The 17614-nt window shown below is 44.9% G+C and overlaps 1 protein-coding gene and 1 long non-coding RNA gene across 7 annotated transcripts in view; both read left to right on the plus strand.

Annotated features, from left to right (window-relative positions):
• LOC135547425 (nectin-3-like) overlaps positions 1-1929 on the plus strand; it is a 41980-nt gene extending 40051 nt beyond the window's left edge. For all 6 annotated transcript variants that reach the window (XR_010456710.1, XM_064976436.1, XM_064976437.1 and 3 more), the window contains 4 exons: positions 426-531; positions 655-697; positions 794-854; positions 1529-1929. Coding sequence is in view for 5 of the 6 variants with exons in the window: in XM_064976436.1 (XP_064832508.1) it covers positions 426-531; positions 655-697; positions 794-853 (209 nt within the window). In the remaining variant the exon portion in view is untranslated. The remainder of the gene's footprint in view (positions 1-425; positions 532-654; positions 698-793; positions 855-1528) is intronic.
• Positions 1930-11317: 9388 nt separating this feature from the next.
• LOC135547426 (uncharacterized) lies at positions 11318-16929 on the plus strand. The gene is made up of 2 exons (XR_010456711.1): positions 11318-13670; positions 14019-16929. It is a non-coding gene; the product is annotated as an uncharacterized LOC135547426 (long non-coding RNA).
• The last annotated feature ends 685 nt before the right edge of the window (positions 16930-17614 follow it).

The following is a 17614-nucleotide window of genomic DNA, read 5'->3' on the forward strand; positions in this document are numbered from 1 at the left end:
TTAAAATCGGCTAACAATGTGTATGTGACCAATAACATGTGATTTGATTGTTGTGACGGTATAGGCTATATTACATGGATTTATTAGACTTTTTAAAATGCTGATGTTCCAAAGGTCTGCATCAGTGGCTTGTAGGCCATGCCTGGAAACCAGGAGATGCTAAACGTGTTAATGCCAATTAAGGTCAATTATCGTGAGACCGGCAGTTATTTGCTTGACAATCACGAGCTAAAGACATTTCATGACCGCCACAGCCCTAGTCATGGTACACACTTTTAGCTTATTGTATATGTACACATATAACCTTCTAGCATTATCTCTTTGCTTACAGGAAAGTGTTTGCGCTATGATGATTGCTAGGGCATGTATTGTAGTTGTAAATGCAGGCTGTTTGTATTAACTGTATCCCCCCCCTCTCCTCACAGATACCTCTGCTGCCTGTTGGGTTCTACTTGTCATTATATTTCTGATTGTTGCTGCTGCTGCTGCTGGACTCGTATGGTACCGGTGGAAAAATGGAAAATGTCTTTGGTAACGTCAGCTTCTCAAAATCAAGCACTAAATTTTGCATAGTGAAAAATGTATTTATATTGAATTATCATACATTGATTTTGCTTTCAAATCCATGTTCTCTTTTTCTGGATAATATCCCAGGAGTTCATTCATGGGCGATCACCAGTTCGAGGCACAATCACAGGTATATGACTATGTTACAGGCCACCATTGTTGTGTGACTAACCTACCTAAGCCACTTTTTGCTCTGTAATAATTCTGTTAAAATGTCTAATGACAGGTTGAGGAAGAGGAAGTTGGGATGGAAACCATGAGGGCAGATGAGGAAGAAGTATCATAAGGTAGGGTGCATATCCTTTTATTCTTTCTTTTTGAAAACACATTTGAAATATTATTCCCCTAAAAATATGTATAGGTCTATTGTGTTAGCTTGAAGAAGTCGCCAGACATGCTGAGAGCAAATGCCATAAGAGTCTTAGACGTGTAGGCTCGGCCCTAATTTATGTGTTCTCTGTCACTTGGAGCTGCATTGCAAATGGTCCAGGAACACAACGAAAGGACAATTCCCAAGGACTAGTCAGCCCTTCCACCTTTGAGGGGCCAACGTGTATATCTGTTACAATCCAGAGGACTGACTGTTGAATGTGTGATAGAATAATTCTATAGTATCCATTTTTGGTATCTATCTAAAACTTCTTCACTGAGGATAACTTTAATGTTATCTATGTGGCTGTATGTTCTCTGTGGTAAATTGTATCTATACAGGGTTAACTTTTAATCACCCTATGCATAGAGTTGTGTGGTCCTCTCAGAAATTCTGTCTTATTTACATTGGTCTTAGATGCTGTGACACCTTGTTGAGATTGGTCACTGGTGGTCAGGTTACACTGTAAACTTGATATTGTTTGATTGGTCAGTGGTTTTGGGTTGACAAGGTTACACCTTCAGATGTTATTAATGTTCTCTCTTATCCTGTTGATGAAAGAAGGTTGTATGATCAATTCTCATTTCCTAGGCTTCAAGGCATCTCCATGTTAGCATCACCTACTGGTATGGCTACTGCTCAGCAACCACAAAGCGCTTCAGAGGGTAGTGCGTACGGACCACTACATCACTGGGCCTAAGCTTTCTCCCATCCAGGACTGATATACCAGACGGTGTCAGAGGAAGGCCCTAAAAATTCTGACTCCATCCATCCCAGACATAGTCTGTTCTCTCTGCTACCGCACGGCAAGCTGTACCAGACCACAAGTATAGGTCCAAAAGACTCCTTAACAGCTTCTATACAAATCCATAAGACTGTTGAACAGTTAATCAAATGGCTACCCAGACTATTTTGTATTGACCACCCCCCTCCTTTTTTTACACTTCAACAAGTTACTGAGTAAAGGTAAATAAAGATAAATGTAAATGTGATATTTCAGATTGTTTTTAATACATTTGCAAAAAAAAGTGTTTAGTCAGCCACCAATTGTGCAAGTTCTCCCACTTAAAAAGATGAGAGAGGCCAGGTACACTTCAACTATGACAGACAAAAAGAGAAAAAGAAATCCAGATAATCACATTGTAGGATTTTTAATTTATTTATTTGCAAATTATGGTGGAAAATAAGTATTTGGTCAATAACAAAAGTTTATCTCAATACTTTGTTATATACCCTTTGTTGGCAGTGACAGAGGTCAAACGTTTTCTGTAAGTCTTCACAAGGTTTTCACACACTGTTGCTGGTATTTTGGCCCATTCCTCCATGCAGATCTCCTCTAGAGCAGTGATGATTTGGGGCTGTGGCTGGGCAACACAGACTTTCAACTTCCTCCAAAGATTTTCTATGGGGTTGAGATCTGGAGACTGGCTAGGCCACTCCAGGACCTTGAAATGCTTCTTACGAAGCCACTCCTTCATTGCCCGGGCAGTGTGTTTGGGATCATTGTCATGCTGAAAGACCCAGCCACGTTTCATCTTCAATGCCCTTGCTGATGGAAGGAGGTTTTCACTCAAAATCTCACGATACATGGCCCCATTCATTCTTTCCTTTACACGGATCAGTCGTCCTGGTCCCTTTACAGAAAAACAGCCCCAAAGCATGATGTTTTCACCCCCATGCGTCACAATAGGTATGGTGTTCTTTGGATGCAACTCAGCATTCTTTGTCCGGCTTGATTACCAACAACGACGAGACGGCCTACAAGGATGAGGTGAGGGCCCTCGAAGTGTAGTGTCAGGAAAATAACCTCACACTCAACATCAACATCAACAAAACAAAAGAGATGATTGTGGACTTCAGGAAACAGCAGAGGGAGCACCCCCCTATCCACATCACATACAGTGATGGAGAGGGTGGAAAGTTTTAAGTTCCTCTGCGTACACATCACAGACAAACTGAATTGGTTCACGCAAACAGACAGCGTTGTGAAGAAGGCTCAGCAGCGCCTCTTCAACCTCAGGAGGCTGAATAAATTTGGTTTATCACCAAAAGCACTCACAAACTTTTACAGATGCACAATCGAGAGCATCCTGTCGGGCTGTATCGCCGCCTGGTACGGCAACTGCTCCGCCCACAACTGTAAGGCTCTCCAGAGGGTAGTGAGGTCTGCACAACGCATCACCGGGGGAAAACTACCTGCCCTCCAGGACACCTACACAACCCGATATCACAGGAAGGCCATAAAGATCATCAAGGACAACAATCAACCGAGCCACTGCCTGTTCACCCCACTATCAACCAGAAGGCGAGGTCAGTACATGTGCATCAAAGCAGGGACCGAGTGTCAGGACCCGGTTACGAACCTGGGTCTCCGGAGTGAGAAACAGTCACTTAACCAACTGAGCCACGAATAGTCAGCAGAACCCAGAAGATGAGGCAGACACAGCAGTACTTAAGACGGTGTATTTAATAAAGTAAAAAGGAGAAGTCCTTAAATACAAAAATGGCAAATCCAAAAGGTGGTAGGAATAGCACAAAAAAGCCTCAAGAGACACTCAAAAACAAAAACAGAATTCCACAAGAGCATCCACCGGAATCGACAGGAAAACACAGAACACTAGGGCTGGGTGCTAACATACAAACACAGAGCACAGAACTGAGGGAAACTAAGGGTTTAAATACAATCAGGGGAAACGAGGAACAGGTGCAAATAATAATGGGGAACAAGGGAAAAAACATAAGGTCAAAAAGCACAATGGGGGCATCTAGTGACCAAAACCCGGAACAACCCTGGCCAAATCCTGACAGAATCCCCCCCCTAGGAACGGCTCCTGACGTTCCTACCAGCTCTCTCAGGGTGGAGGGCCCTGAACTGATGAGGTCAGGATCCAGGATGTCTTTGGCAGGAACCCAGGAGCGCTCCTCGGGACCGTAGCCTTCCCAGTCCACCAGATACTGCCAGGACCGCTGCACCCGGCGGGAATCCAGTATCCGATGGACGGTATAAGCCGGCTGGCCTCCAATGACACGAGGCGGAGGGGGAGGTCTGTCTGCCGGGACAAGGGGAGAAAAAACAACAGGTTTTAACAATGAAATGTGAAATGTGGGATTAATCTTAAGGGATCTGGGTAAGTGTAGGCGATAAGAAACTGGGTTAACTCTCCTGGCAACCTTGAAGGGACCGATGTATTTTTGGGACAGCTTGCGAGACTCCACCCGTAGAGGTAAGTTTCTTGTGGAGAGCCAGACTCTCTGGCCGGGGCGCAGGGTAGGCCCGGGACGGCGAAACGTCTGTTGGCTTGTTGTTGGTACCTCTGTGAGGAACGCATAAGATTAAGACGGGTCTTCCTCCACATAAGCCGACAGCGTCTGCATATAATTGCTACGAATCTTTCTCTGTGCGTGCCCTAAAACGTGAGCTTCAGGCAAAACTTCAAGGCTGAAGGCACTCTGACTTCTGCCTCCTGGTCCGGGAACAATGGAGGAGCATAGCCAAACTGACACTCGTGCTTTGGGGACATACCAGTGGAGGAGGAGTGCAAGGTGTTGTGCGCGTATTCGGCCCAAACAATAAAGGATGACCATGTGGACGGGTTGTCACGAGTCATACATCGGAGGGTGGTTTCCAGCTCTTGATTCATCCTCTCTGTTTGGCCGTTGGACTCCGGATGGTACCCTGAAGATAGACTGGCAGAAGCCCCCATGAGTTGGCAGAAGGCCTTCCAAAACCTTGAGGCGAACTGGGGACCTCTGTCAGAAACCATATCTTGAGGAATGCCGAAGACTCGGAACACATGATTAATTACCAACTCAGCCGTTTCCTTGGCAGAAGGTAACTTAGTCAGAGGGACGAACCTGGCCGCCTTTGAAAACCTGTCGATTATGACTAGGATAGTAGTATTGCCATGGGATGGAGGAAGTCCAGTAATAAAGCAATGAGATATGGGACCAGGGTCTGTGGGGAACAGGTAAAGGGTGAAGGAGTCCTTGAGGGCGGAGGTGAGAAGATTTGCCCTGGCAGCACACGGGACAGGCATTGACTTGAGGGCGGAAAGTGGCAACGTCTTCTCTTATGGTAGGCCACCAGAACTTACGCTGGATGAACTCCAAGGTGCGACCTACGCCCGGATGACAGGTGAGGCGAGAGGAGTGCCCCCACAGAAGGACCTGAGTCCTCACTGCCTTGGGGACAAACAACCGATTGGCAGGACCTCCTTTCGGGTCCGGTTCGCTAGCTTGAGCACGTCTCACGGTATCCTCAACTTGCCACGAGATCGGAGCCACAATCTTAGCAGCAGGAAGGACAGGCATGTCCGTGTCATCTCGAATGGCAGGAGCGTAGACTCGGGACAGGGCATCCGGTTTTTAGATTCTTCGACCCGGGCCGATAGGTGAAGATAAACTGGAATCGATTGAAGAAAAGAGACCATCTAGCTTGTCTAGAGTTCAACCGCTTCGCCTGCGGGATATACTCCAGATTTTTGTGGTCCGTAAGCACTTGAAATGGGTGAGAAGCCCCCTCGAGCCAGTGTCTCCATTCCTTCAATGCCATCTTAACCGCTAGGAGTTCACGATCCCCCACATCGTAGTTCCTCTCAGTCGGGGTAAGCCGGTGTGAGAAGAAAGCGCACGGATGAAGCTTCTTGTCTTCACCCCTCTGAGACAGGACAGCTCCAACACCAACCTCTGATTCGTCTACCTCCACCACAAATGGTTCATCCGTAGTCGGTAGTATCAGGATGGGAGCAGAGAGAACGCGCTGCTTGAGACCTTGGAAGGCCGTCTCAGCTTCTCTTCCCCACAAAAACCTTGCATTGCCACCCTTGGTTAAAGCTGAGAGAGGGGCTGCCACCAAGCTGAAGTTCTTGATGAACTTGCGGTAAAAGTTTGTGAAGCCCAGGAAACGCTGAACTTCCTTAACGGATTTGGGGGTGGGCCAATCCGCTACCGCCCCTACCTTCCTGGGGTCCATTTGGACTCGACCGGGTTCCACTACAAATCCCAGGAATTGTACTCGGGATGAATGGAATTCACATTTTTCCGGCTTAACGTACAGATGGCTGTCCAAGAGGCGTTTGAGTACTTGTCTGACATGCTTAGTTTGTTCTTGAAGGGAGCTCGAAAAGATGAGGATGTCATCCAAGTAAACGAACACAAATATGTTAAGCATATCCCTAAGCACATCGTTTATGAGCGCTTGGAACACTGCTGGGGCGTTGGTCAGGCCGAAGGGCATCACCAAGTATTCATAGTGACCAGTAGGCGTGTTGAAAGCGGTCTTCCACTCGTCACCAGGTCTGATCCGCACAAGATGGTATGCGTTCCGCAGGTCAAGCTTAGTGAAAACAACTGCTTCCTGGAGCAGCTTGAAGGCTGTGGCCATAAGGGGTAGCGGGTAACGGTTACGGACGGTTATGGCATTGAGTCCCCGGTAGTCGATGCAAGGACGTAATCCACCGTCTTTCTTGGCCACAAAGAAAAACCCTGCTCCCGCCGGGGAGGTGGATGGACGCATGAGGCCTGCTTCCAGAGCGTCCTTGATGTAGGTATCCATAGCAGCTCGTTCGGGTGGAGATAGGGAAAAGATCCAACCCCTGGGGGGGCAAGTGCCCGGAAAAGGGTCGATGGGGCAATCGTAAGGTCTATGGGGTGGTAGCATGGTGGCCCTCTGTTTGCTCAACACCAGTTTGAGGTCATGGTAACACTCGGGAACTCGGGTCAGGTCGATGGATTCTAAAGACTCGGGAGTAGAACTCGGGGAATTCTGGAAAATACAAGTAGCTTGGCACGTAGGACCCCACTGCTTGATAGTGCCCACAGACCAGTCGATGTGAGGGTTATGGCTGTGAAGCCAGGGGTATCCAAGGACGAGAGGGAACTCGGAACAGGAGATCAAATGAAAGTTCATCAATTCCTGGTGTTGTGAAACTGAAAGTCGCAAGGAGGTAGTGACATGAGTGACAAGTCCAGATCCCAAAGGGCTTCCATCCAATGTAGTGACCCTCATGGGTTCACTTAGAGGTTCAGAGGGAACGCCATTCTCCTTCGCCCAGACACCATCCATGAAGTTACCTGCGGCTCCAGAGTCTACCAAGGCTTGAAGGTGAAGCTTGTGGTTGTCCCAGGAGAGGGTGACTGGAATGAGCAGACGGGAGTTGGACGGATGGGAGGAGGTTATGTTTCCCGTTACAGTTCCCCCGGTCTGTACGGGACAGAGCGTTTCCCTGGAGCCCGGGACACGTGGAACGGAAATGGCCCGGTTTGCCGCAATATAGACAGCGTCGCTCCTCATCCGGCGGTCTCTCTCAGCCTGGGAGATGCGTCCAATCTGCATGGGTTCCGATGGAGCCAGCGAGGATAAAGGTGGGGACTCGGAGCTGGGACTGATAGGGGCTAGAGGTCTACGGTTGAGTTCTCTCTCTCTCAGACGCTGGTCAATGCGTGAGGCCAACTTGATCAGGGACTCGAGATTGTCCGGTGGTTCCCGAGTGGCCAGTTCATCTTGGATAGTGTCGGAAAGGCCTTTCAGAAAGCACACCGTGAGCGCCTCGTTGTTCCAGCCACTTGCTGCTGCCACCATGCGGAACTGGATGGCATAGTCCATCACGCTGCGCCAACCTTGGTGGAGAGTCAGGAGCTGTTTGGCGAGTCAGAACCACTGCTTGGGCCTTGAAACACTCGTTTGAATTCCTCAGCAAAGGCAGAGTAGCTGGCACAGCAGGAACTATGGGCATCCCACACAGCAGTAGCCCAGGCCAGGGCTTTTTCCGACAGCAGGGTGATGATATAAGCGATCTTAGACCGGTCGGTGGGAAACGACGAGGGTTGTAGCTCAAAGGAGAGAGAACATTGGGTGAGAAACCCTTTACAAGCACTTGGATCACCTGAGAACCGTTGGGGAGGTGGAAGACGAGGTTCAGCCAGGGGTTAACTGCCATGGGTACGTGAATCTGAGGTACTGGGACGGGAACTGTTGCCGGGGTAAGACGATCAGATATTTGCTTAATGGAAATCAGCATCTCCGACAGAAGATGAGAATGTCTAGCCATTAAGGCCTCTTGCTGAACCAGGGCGGCTTCGTGGCGTTGGACAGTCTCCTGGTGGTGGGACAGCATGGCAAAAAGGTCCTGGGAACTGGCTGCCTCTGGGTTCATTTTTGGCTCTGTGTTTCTGTCAGGACCCGGTTACGAACCTGGGTCTCCGGAGTGAGAAACAGTCACTTAACCAACTGAGCCACGAATAGTCAGTAGAACCCAGAAGATGAGGCAGACACAGCAGTACTTAAGACTGTGTATTTAATAAAGTAAAAAGGAGAAGTCCTTAAATACAAAAATGGCAAATCCAAAAGGTGGTAGGAATAGCACAAAAAAAGCCTCAAGAGACACTCAAAAACAAAAACAGAATTCCACAAGAGCATCCACCGGAATCGACAGGAAAACACAGAACACTAGGGCTGGGTGCTAACATACAAACACAGAGCACAGAACTGAGGGAAACTAAGGGTTTAAATACAATCAGGAGAAACGAGGAACAGGTGCAAATAATAATGGGGAACAAGGGAAAAAACATAAGGTCAAAAAGCACAATGGGGGCATCTAGTGACCAAAACCCGGAACAACCCTGGCCAAATCCTGACACCGAGAGACTGAAAAACAGATTCTATCTCAAGGCCATCAGACTGTTAAACAGCCACCACTAACATCGAGTGGCTCAACTCCCGCCACTTTAATAAGCTAATTGATGGAAATGTATGTAAAAATGTTTCACTGGCCACTTTAAACAATGCCACTTAATATAATGTTTACATACCCTACATTACTCAACTCATATGTATATGTATATACTGTACTCATTTAAACTGCTGCATCTTGCTCTTTCTACTGCATCTTGCCATCTTTATGTAATACATAAACTTTAAACTATGCCACTTTATGTTTATATACCCTACATCACTCATTTCATATGTATATACTGTACTCTTTACCATCTACTCTTTACCATCTCTTTATCCCTTTACACTTGTGTGTATGAGGTAGTAGTTGTGGAATTGTTAGGTTAGATTACTCGTTGGTTATTACTGCACTGTCGGAACTAGAAGCACAAGCATTTCGCTACACTCGCATTAACACTGCTAACCATGTGTATGTGACAAATAAAAATTTGATTTGATTTGACAAGAGTATTGTTTTTGAGGCTGTCACATAGCTGAAAAGAGAGAACAGTAACTTATTAGTTCAGGTTCATGTTTTGTCTACTGATACTACATTCTCATCTACTGCTCATATACATATATAATACTGGATTAAATAATGATGTAGTAATAACTGCTTACTGTACCTCTCTCCACTGATCTCCACAGTGAAAATGTGTACTGTAGCAGGTGTAGCCCTATTAGCAGGACAATAGACTCTTTATAGCCCGGCTACTGTAGGTGTGAACGTCCCCCAACTTGTATTCCAAGCTTAAGTACTCTAAAGTGTTACATTTCTAACTCAAAACAGCAGTACAGTATTTCTTCATCAACATCTTTATGCTTTCGTTAATAAAATAACAAGGAAAAAGACATTCAAAATGCAGATATTTGGGCATCCTGTCAGGACATCCTGTTCCTGTTCTCACGCCTTAGAGTGCGTGTTAATTTATGCATATAGTGCATCTATTCCTTTGAAGCTGTCAGCTTTAGTTGGTGTTCATTTAACAAGATAGAGCATCTGTATATGTTAAAGCATGTGCATGCAGTTGATCTATCCTGGGGGGATAAAAACCATGTTTTTTTATCTAAACAATTCAACAACAGGAGGCCATATATACATAACGATACCCAAACAACAGGTGATTTTTCCTATGTCACAGTCAATCATGCCAGCCCCTTTTTTAAAGGGTAATTGTACTCTTTAAGTTGGGCCCTTTACTTATGACTTAAACACATTCATTTTCTACCCCACAATTAATGCAGTGCGATAAATCAGGTGTTTCTTTGTGGTCTTAAACAAATCTACTGTGAAACTAAGTGTACACTTTACACACGTTTATTGACTTTTTTTTTTTAAAGACCACAGTAACATGTCAGAAATAGTAGAAATGCTACACAATCTGCTAGTTCGTATGTATTTGTGCCTAGAAAACTTATGGAGCGGGGCTTGTGTGGAATATCCTGCGAGCAAGAGAGCCTGTCATGACGGCGGTGAATTGGAAACGGCAGGATGCCAGGGGTAAACCTATAACCGGGCCCTTTATCTGTAAGAAAGGAATAGTAAAATTGTTTAATTAATTATAACATGTTTTAAAAGGTCTGTACTAAATATTTAGAATTAAATAAAGGGTATCAAAGCTGTATCTCACCTTTAACGAAGGGTGTCTTTGTCTTATTTTATACGAATAGTCTTTCCTACAACAGACCGAACAGAAACATTTAAAGGTTATTAAAGTGTAGTACTGTGTCTGGTAACGATGTATAACTGTTGTACAAAAATGTTTATACATAAAAACATGATTGCATGTTTCGATATTGGGCAGTAAAATTGTTTAATTAATTATAACATGTTTTAAAAGGTCGGTACTAAACATTTAGAATTAAATCAAGGGTATTAAAGCGGTATCTCACCTTTAACGATGGGACTCTGTCTTTTCTCACAGCCTGTCCCGGAGAAAAAAGCTTTCAGGAAAGACGTGTGTGTGCACGTGGGTTTTTGGTGGTGTGTGTTCATCAATGCCCTTGGATTTGCACTTAATACTCTCTCTCTGTCTAGATATCTGTCGAGCCCCATCAAAAAGGGTTGAAACAATATAGGCCCTTTCGATTCATTAGCACACATGCCTTTCAAATCCGTATTTATCTCAGCCCAGAGGATGTGGGGGCTCAAAAGTCCAAACCCACAGCCGGAATATAACATGTCTAGAACGACCCCTGGTCGTTAGAGTGTTGGACTAGTAACCGCAAGGTTCTAAGTTCAAACCCCCGAGCTGACAAGGTACAAATCTGTCGTTCTGCCCCTGAACAGGCAGTTAACCCACTGTTCCTAGGCCGTCATTGAAAATAAGAATTTGTTCTTACCTGACTTGCCTGGTTAAATAAAGGTTAAATAAAAATAAAAATTTATTTCGTGAACTAGCGACTCCCGTGGCGGGCCGGGCGCAGTGCACGCTGACCAGGTGTTTCCTCCGACACATTGGTGCGGCTGGCTTCAGTGCTGTATTAATTAGCGGCTTGGTTGGGTTGTGTTTGGCTCTCGAAGACGCATGGCTCTTGACCTTTGTCTCTCACTATAAAAAATAAAAAATAAATTCTTCCCCATTTTGTGGCATCCAATGGTCTCATCGGTCTCATATACCCCCCCCCCCCCCCCAACTGCATGCACATGCTTTAACATATACAGATGCTCTATCTTGTTAAATAAACACCAACTAAAGCGTGACAGCAATTTTTTTTTTTAACATTGTTATTTCTAACCAGCACCGATACTAACGGTACCTCCACCCCGGTCTGTAAATTTACAGCGGTTTCCCCCTGAGGTGCTGTGAAGCAAAGGGCAATACAGCCAGCATAGATCAGGTCTAGACATCCCCTCCTGTTGTTCTCTAAACATTTGTGGTACAATAGGTCCATTTTTGCATACAGGATGGCGCCCCGAAAAACAGTCAAACAAACCCCTGGGCTGTAAAGTCATTACATACTATCTCCCGGTCACGACAGAGGTCCTGATGAAACAGACCGTATTCTACCCATCTGTACGACCGGCTTTAACGTAACTACAAACCCTGGACAACAGCCCAAAAGAGCGGAAGACCGAACAGCTAAAAGATAATCTGTGAATCATTCCTCGTGGAGCTTTTTGAAGGTGAGTTAGTGAAAATAATATATTAGATTTGGATGCGTTAGGTATTTTTTCTGGCAATTACAATTTGATATTGTTCTAACATTAAACAGACATATGTGTTTTTTACAGATATTCAAAAACGGGTGGACAACGATTTTTTTAGGGATGTATTTAGGCCAAAATGCATGTATTTTTACAAGTTAAAGTGTATATATTTCGTATAAATACATGTTAATATTATCTAAAGTCTAGGTTATACAACATTGAGCCAACTGCTCCCGGGGATAAATGCCTTGGATCATCCAACATCAGCTGTTATAACTATCCCTGATGAGGCTTCAGAAGAACAACTGGAGGACACCGAATTTTAGGAGATATCTATATGTCAACTGTATGTATTTTTTATGATAAAATGTCTAACCAACACCAAAGGCCCTACACCACGAGAGGACATGGTCGAGAAGGCAGGGGTACCCCGGAACATAACGGGTACCCCGGAACATAACGAGTAAAACATTGAAGTCGGATAATTTCCCAGCTTTAAATGACATTTCGGAGGTCGCTGATTTGCGGTTGTTTGAAATGGACAGACAGACAACATGATAAGGACAACTCCGAGATATAACAATATTCAGTCAAGATATTCTAAAACTGGAGGACAACGATTTTTACGATATATCGCTGTCAATTGTACGTATTTTTTATGATAAAATGTGTAGATGTTTTGTATAAATATAGTTGAATATTATTGTAGAAAAGCCCAAGGACGTTGGTGGAAACGTCCTTTAATTCGAGGCCTCATACTCAGCGGTGCCAGGGAATGCCTTAATTAGGTCGGGTGGAAATGTATGACAGATCTCATCCCATAAAATGAGTAAATAGCCATAGCCCGATCTCGCTGATTTCTCTTCCATCTAATCCAGAAGTTCGGTGCGACCATGAATCCGTGTTAGTCATCCGAATTTGGTTAACTTTCATTGGAACTTTCTGTTGCCATCGGTTATTGATTTATAGTTATTACCGCGGAGAGCGGCTTGGCGCGCATGCTTCAAATCTAACGTGTAATGTGATTTGGTCAATGATCAAGATCCTACGGATTATCACAGGCCAATTATGCCAAAATTATATGGTTAATATGTCATGAAATTACATGGACACATGAAGACACTTGAAAGGGTGATATATGAAACGGCAATGTTTGCGGAACTGATCGATTCCGACATCAAACTAATGGGTATTAATAACCGATTACTGTATGTATTATACCTCTCATGATTATGATAAATAGTTACGAGCATAAATGACTCAAGGACGATACCTATTGACTTCTTAATGAACCGGCATGTGGAATTTCCTAAGTATGTTAATGATTGTCATGATTTGATCTTTGTGATTATGAATTTGATAGGATACATGTTACGAATTTGATCATTTCACCTGTTATTCTGTTTAATTTGTTAGGTCGCACAGACTACTCAGTAAATATACCACTTTATGGTTAAAGGAATTCTGGCCACAGTCTCATCCATTGCTCTCTCACCAGACATGTTACCACCTGTTCACCTTCAATGGCGGACATCCTACATGTTCAGCTACCCACACAGATTCCACTAATCTTTCAATTATTTTAAACGGCTACAGGATTCCACCGGGACCCAGCATGTTATCCCCACAAACTGCGGTCCCAGCTTCCGGCAGGGCAGGCCGGAGGGGCAGGTTTCAGGTCGAGCCAGACCGGTCGCACCGGGGCCTCGCTGGCTTTCTGGCGCAGCACTGCCCGCTGGAGGTGAACATGGGTGGTGTCCCATGTCTCCTCCGCGCGCCTGAACCAGTCGTCCACTGCAGGAGCCTCAGTCTGACTGACGCCACGGCGCCAGAAACGGCTGATACCCCAGTACGCACTGGAAGGGGGAGAGGTTAGTGGAGGAGTGGCGAAGGAGTTCTGGTTTTCATTTTGTAATCCGTAATTGATTGTAGACCCTGCCACATACAGTGGGGAGAACAAGTATTTGATACACTGCGGATTTTGCAGGTTTTCCTACTTACAAAGAATGTAGAGGTCTGTACATTTTATCATATGTACACTACAACTGTGAGAGACGGAATCTAAAACAAAAATCCAGAAAATCACATTGTATGATTTTTAAGTAATTAATTTGCATTTTATTGCATGACATAAGTATTTGATACATCAGAAAAGCAGAACTTAATATTTGGTACAGAAACCTTTGTTTGCAATTACAGAGATCATATGTTTCCTGTAGTTCTTGACCAGGTTTGCACACACTGCAGCAGGGATTTTGGCCCACTCCTCCATACAGACCTTCTCCAGATCCTTCAGATTTCGGGGCTGTCGCTGGGCAATACGGACTTTCAGCTCCCTCCAAAGAGTTTTTATTGGGTTCAGGTCTGGAGACTGGCTAGGCCACTCCAGGACCTTGAGATGCTTCAACACCCTGCATTATCACATTCATGCATGCAAAATGTTCACTTACACTACTGATTACACACACCAATGTATATTGTAAGTTTACTTTATTTAATAAATATATGTTTTGTTACTCCTTATCTCCACGTTGTCTCCCTTTTGTTACGGGCTTTGAGCCGGCTCGTGACAAATGGCGGCTCATCTGGGATATTTGAACGTATTGGTTTGGGAGAACGTGGAGGTACGTGTTTGGTTTGCATATTTTGTTTGAGTTTGATAGGCCCAGTATTGGTTGCCTTTGTTGTTTGGTTTGTGTGCTGAGTTGGAGTATAATGGTTAGTTTTCAGCCAGGAATCTCTTGTTCTACTTTCTGTTGGGACATCAGTCTGAGGAGGTGAGTAATCTGTGTACCTCAGTGGGAGATTTGGATAGGGTAGTGGAACTTGCTACCCGGAGCTAGAGCCTTTTTCCCCTGATAGTGTTAGCGACGTGTTTCCTTTTTGGAATATGTTGGGCATGGTTAATGTTTGTTATTTTTGTATGGTGTCTGTGGCCAGAGCAGTTGTCTCAAATCAAATCTATTCAAATTTTATTTGTCACATACACATGGTTAGCAGATGTTAATGCGAGTGTAGCGAAATGCTTGAGCTTCTAGTTCTGACAATGCAGTAATAACCAACAAGTAATCTAACTAACAATTCCAAAACTACTGTCTTATACACACAAGTGTAAGGGGATAAAGAATATGTACATAAAGATATATGAATGAGTGATGGTACAGAGCAGCATAGGCAAGATACAGTAGATGGTATCGAGTACAGTATATACATATGAGATGAGTATGTAAACAAAGTGGCATAGTTAAAGTGGCTAGTGATACATGTATTACATAAAGATGCAGTAGATGATATAGAGTACAGTATATACGTATACATATGAGAATAATAATGTAGGGTATGTAAACATTATATTAGGTAGCATTGTTTAAAGTGGCTAGTGATATATTTTACATAATTTCCCATCAATTCCCATTATTAAAGTGGCTGGAGTTGAGTCAGTGTGTTGGCAGCAGCCACTCAATGTTAGTGGTGGCAGTTTAACAGTCTTATGGCCTCGAGATAGAAGCTGTTTTTCAGTCTCTCGGTCCCAGCTTTGTTGCACCTGTACTGACCTCGCCTTCTGGATGATAGCGGGGTGAACAGGCAGTGGCTCGGGTGGTTGTTGTCTTTGATGATCTTTATGGCCTTCCTGTAACATCGGGTGGTGTAGGTGTCCTGGAGGGCAGGTAGTTTGCCCCCGGTGATGCGTTGTGCAGACCTCACTACCCTCTGGAGAGCCTTACGGTTGTGGGCGGAGCAGTTGCCGTACCAGGCGGTGATACAGCCCGCCAGGATGCTCTCGATTGTGCATCTGTAGAAGTTTGTGAGTGCTTTTGGTGACAAGCCGAATTTCTTCAGCCTCCAGTTTGTCTGTGATGTGTATGCCGAGGAACTTAAAACTTACTACCCTCCCCACTACTGTTCCATCGATGTGGATAGGGGGGTGTTCCCTCTGCTGTTTCCTGAAGTCCACAGTCTCGGGGGCACATTCGTGGCTTGGTGTAATTTTCCACCATGCTGGGGAGTTCTATTTCCTTGCCAGCGGGCTACAATGTGTAAATACCCACCGCAACACGCAGGAAGACTAGGGTTGAGTTATTGTAGGTTTTGGGGAAGCTCTGTATCTCATCTGTCTTCTGTGGTGCTCAGGGTGATTGTCATTTCTCTGGTTGTGGTCTGATGTGCTCAGCAGAGGGGTTGAGTGAGATTATTTACTTATGACTATGGAGTCTTATGTAGACTGTTCATTCGCTTTCCATCAGAGGACCTGTTAGAATTATGTACTAAAGAACAGCTGTTGAAGATCGCTGAACACTACAAGGTTGAATGATTGAAATTAGTGAAATTCTGTTATGTTGGGAAGTGACTATGAATTGTTGGGAAGTGACTATGAATTGTTGGGAAGTGACTATGAATTGTTGGGAAGTGACTATGAATCGTTGGGAAGTGACTATGAATCGTTGGGAAGTGACTATGAATCGTTGGGAAGTGACTATGAATCGTTGGGAAGTGAAGTGTTGTCATGTTCTATCTTTCCTGTCTGTTCCCTCCTGGTCTTGTGTTCTTCTTTCCTCTTAAACGTTGCTTCCTGTGCGCAAAGGTTGCTGAGGTCTGGGGAGGAGGTGGTTGGCTGGGGAAAGTGGAAGTGTGAAAACGTAACCCCTCATCAATTTGGGATGCAGAGGCTGTGTCAATTTGGGGACGCAGGGGCTGTGTCAATTTGGGGACACAGAGGTCGGTATGTTCCGGGGTCCTTGTTGGTCCCCGGTTTTATGGGGGGGGGGGGGGGTGTGACGACCCTCCCACTCTGTCTGCCGTATTCTCTCTTTGTTCTTTTTTCCATATTAGGATGGTCGGTGGTCGGAGTTGGGAGGGTCGTCAGCTACATGGGAAACACCTGGGCCCCGTGTGTCCCAGGATAAATACACCACTTCCCCATTCATGGAGGAGACTCTCTCCATGCAGACACCTTTATAGATTTTGTTGTGTATCTTGGTGGTTTTGGGGTGTTTGCGTTGGCACCTTTCAACACCCTGCATTATCACATTCATACATGCAAAACACTCACTTACACTACTGATTACAAACACCATTGTATATTGTACTTAGTTTACTTGATTTAATAAATATATGTTTTGTTACTCCTTATCTCCACGTTGTCTTCCTTTTGTTATGAGCTTTGAGCCGGTTCGTGACAGTTTACATAGAGTTCAATGAAGTTCTTTCATGGCCGTCGAGGTGTCTGCTTGGGGGGAGGGATATACACGGCTGTGATTATAATCGAAGATAATTCTCTTGGTAGATAATGCAGTCGGCATTTGATTGAATTCTTGGTCCGGTGAACAAAAGGACTTGAGTTCCTGTATGTTGTTATGATCACACCACGACTCGTTAATCATAAGGCGTACACCCCCGCCCTTCTTCTTACCAGAGAGATGTTTGTTTCTGTCGGCGCGATGCGTGAAGAAACTAGGTGGCTGTACCGACTCTGATAACGTATCCCGAGTGAGCCATGTTTCCATGAAACAAAGAACGTTACAATCTCTTATGTCTCTCTGAAGGCAACCCTTTCTCGAATTTCATATACAGTACCTTGTTGTCAAGAGACTGGACATTGGCGGATAGTACACTCGGGAGCAGTGAGAGATGTGCCCATCTACAGAGCCTGCCCCTTCTGCGGCGCCGTTGTTTTGGATCGCCTACTGGGATCCGATCCATTGTCCTGGGTGGTGGTCCAAACAGAGGATCCACTTTGGGAATGTCGTATTCCTGGTCATAATGTTGGTAAGTTGGCATCGCTTTTATATCCAATAGTTCTTCCCGGCTGTATGTA

The sequence above is a fragment of the Oncorhynchus masou genome, chromosome 10, assembly GCF_036934945.1.
Source record: "Oncorhynchus masou masou isolate Uvic2021 chromosome 10, UVic_Omas_1.1, whole genome shotgun sequence".
NCBI lineage: Eukaryota > Metazoa > Chordata > Actinopteri > Salmoniformes > Salmonidae > Oncorhynchus > Oncorhynchus masou.